General features: G+C 40.5%; 1 protein-coding gene across 1 annotated transcript; it reads left to right on the top strand.

Annotated features, from left to right (window-relative positions):
* Positions 1-532: 532 nt before the first annotated feature.
* On the top strand, positions 533-6210 carry irak1bp1 (interleukin-1 receptor-associated kinase 1 binding protein 1). Its single transcript, XM_042095520.1, has 4 exons — positions 533-841; positions 947-1012; positions 1113-1243; positions 5347-6210. The coding sequence occupies exons 1-4, from the start codon at positions 548-550 to the stop codon at positions 5588-5590; spliced, it is 735 nt and encodes a 244-aa protein (XP_041951454.1). The 5' UTR covers positions 533-547; the 3' UTR covers positions 5591-6210.
* Positions 6211-6266: the final 56 nt, after the last annotated feature.

Raw genomic sequence — 6266 nt, 5'->3', positions numbered from 1 at the left:
GGCAAAGCAATTGTAAGCAAACAAAAAAACAACTGGTAGCCAGTAGCCTGCCAGTGCAGCCAAACAGTCCACAAATTATCAACCACCAAAAGGAAAACTACACTGTCCACGCAAGCTGTGCTGCAGTCTGCTACAGCCATAGGCTACAACACAGCCGTAGCAACAAACCAAAAAAAAATGACCTGAATGAATGACCTTACTGACGTCTACAGAGGGTTTCTGGCGGTGAAACGTTTGATTATTTGCCCTGTAGTGCCACCCTGTGGTAGAGGTTGAGTAGGCCTTCTCGGACAAAAGTTGGGGTTTCACCTACCTATGACTTGACTATTGCGAGTGACATGAGACAGCCATGAATTACATGAACTACAAACAAAAGCGATTCGCTGGCTCTGTGGGGGTGGGTCGAAAACAACTTCTGCTTCACTTTCCAGTTAAAAGGATCTTCTTGGAACTTGTAGTCCGCAAGGAAAGCCACGACTACATATCCCACAATGCACTATTGCCATGTTACCATAGTAGCACTCTGCGGCTTTCTGTTCCACGCAGCATGGCTAGCAGTCCTTCTCGCGTGTTTGCAGCGCTGCTTCCAGTTGCATCGGAATTCTATAACGATGAAAACTTGACAGGCTTCGGTAGAGTCGCTAAAGAGACTACAGCAGTGGCACAAATTCCCCCGAGAGAAGTTCAGGTTACGGGAAGCGCCGAGTTGTCCTGCCCGCCCGACCGGGCTACTGTTTCCATCAGTGTTAGCAGCAGCAAAGAGTCGGTCAATGATGTGAAGAACAGTGTCTCGCGACGTGTGGAATACATAATTCAGACTGTCCGGCAGCACGACGTGAAGGTGAAGTTGATAGCAGCTTTTATAAGTTATTATTATGCTTGGCTAATTATTGTAGACACATATGCTGTTCTCTGTTGTTGCTTACCCCGAGTTTGTGGTTTAAAGGAGGCAGACACAGCCGTCACGAAATACATCCAAAAAGTGGATGACCTTTACATCATGGAGGTCGAGGTAAGTTAAGGAATTCAGGCTATTGTTGTTTGAGTGGATGAGGTGAGTTGTTTTAAATGTTACTCACACCCTGTGATTCTTAATGTTATGTGGTATCCAGGTCCTAGTGGTGTTTTTAGATTTCGATAAGATGCAGAAAGTGCGATCCGTGCTCTTGGAGAAGTTGGATAAGAGTGTGTGTGTTGGACTTCCACACTTTACACACAGCCCGGAGTGCCTCAGTGCACTGAGGTAGGCAGGCTAAACACACTGGCATGTACACACACACACACACCGTTTGTTTCACAAAGCTTTGGATGGAGAATCCTTTAAATCCTTCCCCACTGATAACCTCACTCCTACAGTTTTCCACTTGCATTTGCCAACCAACCAGGCTTACTACATGCTTTGTTACAACATCCATAATCTTTTCACTTCATCATATTTCACAAGATATTACTGTATCATGTTATTGCATAACTATAATCACTGCATAACAGAGGCATAAAGCAGACAAGAAGTACTGTATCAGTAGCATACCCTGTATGGTTGACACACAGTTCAGTGCAAATCTTTTAAAGCACCTTTTTCCATTTATATTCAAGTTCTTCTCTATGAAAAATGTTCACCTTTACGAAGCCAATTTGATGGTTAATGAACTTTTAATAGGTGAATCGTTCACCTATCATAGCTATACAGCATAGATGTAGCAAGTCCCTACCGAGAAAACCATGCAACTTTCAAGAACAGCGGCCTGCCTTATCTGGCGAGAATCGTGAAACATTACCTTGTCAGTAGATATAGTGCTTTGGAGATAGCTTGCCTGTTAATCCTTCACCTCCACAACAAAAGCATTTGCATTGTGTACAGGGGGGATAAGTCACAATAAGTTTGCTATTTACAATAGCAGAGTAACATATAAATACATTGTGACTCTAGAGGGAGCTCTAAACTCGCCAAAAATACCTCAACCTGCATAGTGTACCTTTAAGTCAATCAGGGTGCCTTTAAACTTTTAAGCAGTATTCCATGAAGGTATGAAAATAAAGTGACAGGGAAAATACCCTAGACAGTCTTCAACATGGGAGAGATTCAATTCAGTTCAATTCAAATTCAATTAAAGTGTGTTGAAAAAAAATAAATACGTGTGTTGACCTCTGTATGTCAGAGTTATTCCTTGTGCTATAGGTAGTGGATTTCACACAGCAGCCAATCTACAACCAAGCCTATTAACCATCAAAACTGACAGAGGTGGACAGAGTACACAGCTTCATTACTTGAGTAAAAGTACAGATACCCATTGCTAATTTTACTCAAGTACAAGTAAAAGTACAACAGTCAGATGTCTACTTAAAGTGCCCATATGACTATTTTTCAACAAGTAAAAATAGGTCTATGAGTTCCATAAAACACGTTTCTGAAGTTGTTTGCTGGAAATAGCTTGTAGGAAAAGATTCTTACCTACCTCTATTACTCTTTTTCAGTCCCTGTCAAAGTGTGCTGTTTCTGCTGCTCATTACATATTAATGAGCTGCTGCTCACTTACCCACGCCCCACTCCATTAACTGTTACCGGGGTCATTCGTGCCAAATCAACAAATGACTCCAGCCCCGCCTGACCATCTTGGCTTTGCTTCATACTTTATGTCAATAATGCTAAATATTACCCAACAACTACTGTGCAAAGGTTTAAGCTTGTATCTACATTATTTTCTGAGATATGTAGGCTTAAAAAACAGTTGAACTCGTAGGCTTGGTGTGGAGAGGTGGGGTGTTGATTATGCAACGTCTGAAACACGCCAATTCAAAATCCCCTAACATCTACTACACCTTCGTTTTACATAGTATAGCCCATAGCTAACACTTAGCCTACCATAATCTCTATGTAAAACGGTTAGCTTGCTAGCTAGCTATCTAACAGTGGAACTTCAGTAGCCTACAACATAAGCTTAGCTATCTCACGTAGTTGTAGGAAATATGTAAGTTATGGAATTAGAATGAATCCCATGAACAAACAGATAACTCTCACACCAACCTTATTTTGTGCCTTTTATTCACGTTTGTTCAACGATTTAGTAAGTATAAATCCTTTTCCCTGCCTACTTCGATGCAGCTCCATAGGTTTCCATTATATCCACGTAACGCAATTGCCCTAAAAGGAGGTGGTGGGTGGGAATATTGAAATGTTTCGGCTTGTGACGTCAAAAGCCTTGCCGATTTTGACCAGCTCACCCTGGAGGCTGAAGGCAGGATACATCCAGAAACCCTTATCTCACTCAAAACAGCATGGATTTTTCCAAGTTTGTATGCGTGTGGAAGCACCAGAGACACACAATAACATATCAAATCCCAGAAAAAGTGATTTTTTCATAATATGGGCACTTTAAGTAAAAGTACTGAAGTACTTGAGTATCAAAAGTACAAGATCGAGTAGCCTACATTTTCTAAATATTGCATTACTACTGCCACAGTGCTTACATTTATGTACAGAAACGTCCTACATAGAGTTATAAAAAATGTTAATACCTTGGAGAATGTAAAAGGAATTGAAAGTAAAATCAAGTCATCTTTTTACCATGTTGCCAGTGAAAGTATTTGTGGTATATAATTACTTATATTAACTTAGACTGGCAAACTTCAGGAACTAAATACTTAATATTAGCTTAGACTGGCAAACTTCAGGAACACTCAGGAATCAGGTTTATTCTGTTACAAGCAGAGAGGGTAAAAAATGGTCTATGGTCTATGTAGGCCATGGCACAGAGGCCATGGCCTCTGCTGGATCAACCTCTCTCTCTCTTCTTCAGTTCTCCATCGTTCTTCTTCTTCTGACAAACAATGTAAGTTAGTCACTTTTGTATGGGTTAAACAAAGACAGAATTGGCGGCAAAACAATCCCACGTGGTTGGTTCTCCAGATGGCATCAGACACACCTACTCACACCTACTTCACACCTATCTGAATAGCATGAGGAGAGATATATATCAGAAATATCACTTATAGAATGTTCCAAACATTCTCACAATCAAGTCATTACAATCCTTGTACTGAGACTATTACAATGATACCAAACATGAATATATTTACATTTCATGACATATGGATTCAGTATAGCAAGGTAACATCCTTTGTCTTGATCTGATAGCCCTTGGAACCAGTACATTAGCATTTCATTGGGGGAGGGGAGGGTGTCTGTGTTTAATGCCAAGAGGGGCCACATGGCTAACTAAAAATAGTTTTGAAACCCTAAAATAATTGCTATCACCAGGGATGGGCAGTATTTCTAATACATGTATTTAAAATACGTATTTCAAATACAAAATACTATTTTGTAATTGAAACACTTGAAGCGAAAACTATCATTAACTTGTTCAGAAAATTGAAATAGTCTGGCGAGGTGGGGCCACGGGTTGGCACATTCCCGGGATGGACCTGCTGCGTCTTCATCCATTGTTTCGTCCATGGTTTCGTCTCTAAATGACCATGGAGTTGACTTAGGCGGAAAGCTAAAGGTGATTGCTGATAGGCTGTCCCAATCCAATCACGTTTGAGAGGGAAACAACAAATTGAGGGTTTCTGAGATTTTTCTTTTTTCCTTTTTTTTTAGAAGAAGTAACGGGTACTCATGGTTATGGATAGAAATGTAGCGGAGTAAAGAGTACAATATTTGCCTCTCATGAGTACTCCCCAAAAATGATACTTGAGTAAAGTACAGATCCCTCAAAATTGTACTCAAGTACTGTACTCAAGTAAATGTACTGTACTCAAGTAAATTGTACTGTCCGGCTCTGAAAACTGAACACTAATAAATCACAAATCACTAACAAAAACAACACCAACAGAACAGCTTTTTTGGGGGGGGGTTATCGAGCATAAGATAGGTACTCTCTTGAAAAATGTCCTATTGACAGTTAAAACAATAATTAAGAGATTCCAATGAACTGGAACTGTGTCAACTTGCCTGTACAAGGACACATGCTTATCTTGCCCAATGCACAATTGGTTACCGAAGCAAAACATGCCATAAGGACACCCTTGTAGAGTTACAGAAAAGTTCAGTTTTCATTGTGAGATTACAGTAAGATACATTGCCAACAGATGGTATTTTGACTCAACTTTTACAGTGGTGCCAATAAGTAGAGGGTGTAGTATATAGACACACTAATACGTAAGAATAGAGTATTGATAAAGTGAATTGATATAGGCAAATCAGGTTGATATTTGAAACAAACACCAAACAAAACACCAGAGAGCGACCCCCCCCCCCCCCCCCTGTATCTTTAAGACAAATACTAAAAAATGTTTGTACAAAACTGTGTGCCTTTGTGTGATACACCTTCTGCCTTACGTTCCCAGACGACGTGTGTGTGTGGCAGCGGTGGAAAGCGCTCGTCTGAAGGCGAGCGAGGTGTGTTGCACCCTGGGACAGGGTCTCGGGCGGCCCTTGCTGGTCCGGGAGGAGGAGTCACGAGAGTGGAGATGCGGAGACACACCCCTCACATTACAACAGCGGGCGGGGCTTATTGCTCTCTCCGTCTCCTCACGCGTCTTCGTTTCCTTTGAACTTCGACCCAAAGACAGACCCAGGAAGAAGCCATAGGGGCCTGCAGCCATTGGTTGGATATATTCTCTAATCTCTAATGTAATCTTTCTATTATCCTTAGAATGCTCAGGCAGTCACTTTTGACAAGACCAGAGGCCTACTTTCTGAAAATATACATTATGATTGTCATTAAATGATACATGGAGTATCATTCTGAATTATATTTGTTAAGTATAACTTTTGCACTCTGAAACTGTATGTAATCTAATTACTGTTTTACGGTTCAGTAATATTTATAAATGGGGCACCTGGTTGAGCATGAATTGATGGAAATGGATGCATGAATGAATACCTTATTGAATGATTGGATTCAGTTACCCAAAGATGTATTCCCTGTCCAGCTGAATTAAGAATATATGAGGGGGAAAAAGTGCAATGATTAGTAAGTCATGTCCAGTCTAATGATTTGTAAAGAGACATTTCCGGAGCGCTATCTCATTTCACTAACCAAAGAGACACTCAGAGCCCAAAAGGTCAGATCACCATTAGCCAATCAAGAGTACTGTACTGTAATGCGTTCTATAAGTAGTACCACTTGCCGTTCCAAGGGGATTTTGTACTTTGTTTGTATTCTGTCACTACATGTTGTATTAAATAAAGCTTTTTTGTATAGATTTGTTTTTTGTATTCTTGTACTGTATTTGTTATGTTATGGAAGATGTGGAATTCTCTC

The sequence above is a fragment of the Alosa sapidissima genome, chromosome 6 (genome assembly GCF_018492685.1).
Source record: "Alosa sapidissima isolate fAloSap1 chromosome 6, fAloSap1.pri, whole genome shotgun sequence".
Classification (NCBI taxonomy): Eukaryota; Metazoa; Chordata; class Actinopteri; order Clupeiformes; family Clupeidae; genus Alosa; species Alosa sapidissima.
Note: the sequence above shows the minus strand (reverse complement) of the source record. Positions and strands in the feature narration are given on the sequence as shown.

Excerpts from the sequence above, each read along its gene's own strand:
- irak1bp1 (XM_042095520.1), top strand. The coding sequence starts at position 548 with ATGGCTAGCAGTCCTTCTCGCGTGTTTGCAGCGCTGCTTCCAGTTGCA. Across the intron at positions 842-946 it reads TCCGGCAGCACGACGTGAAG|GAGGCAGACACAGCCGTCAC; the intron begins GTGAAGTTGATA and ends TGTGGTTTAAAG. Across the intron at positions 1,244-5,346 it reads GAGTGCCTCAGTGCACTGAG|ACGACGTGTGTGTGTGGCAG; the intron begins GTAGGCAGGCTA and ends TTACGTTCCCAG.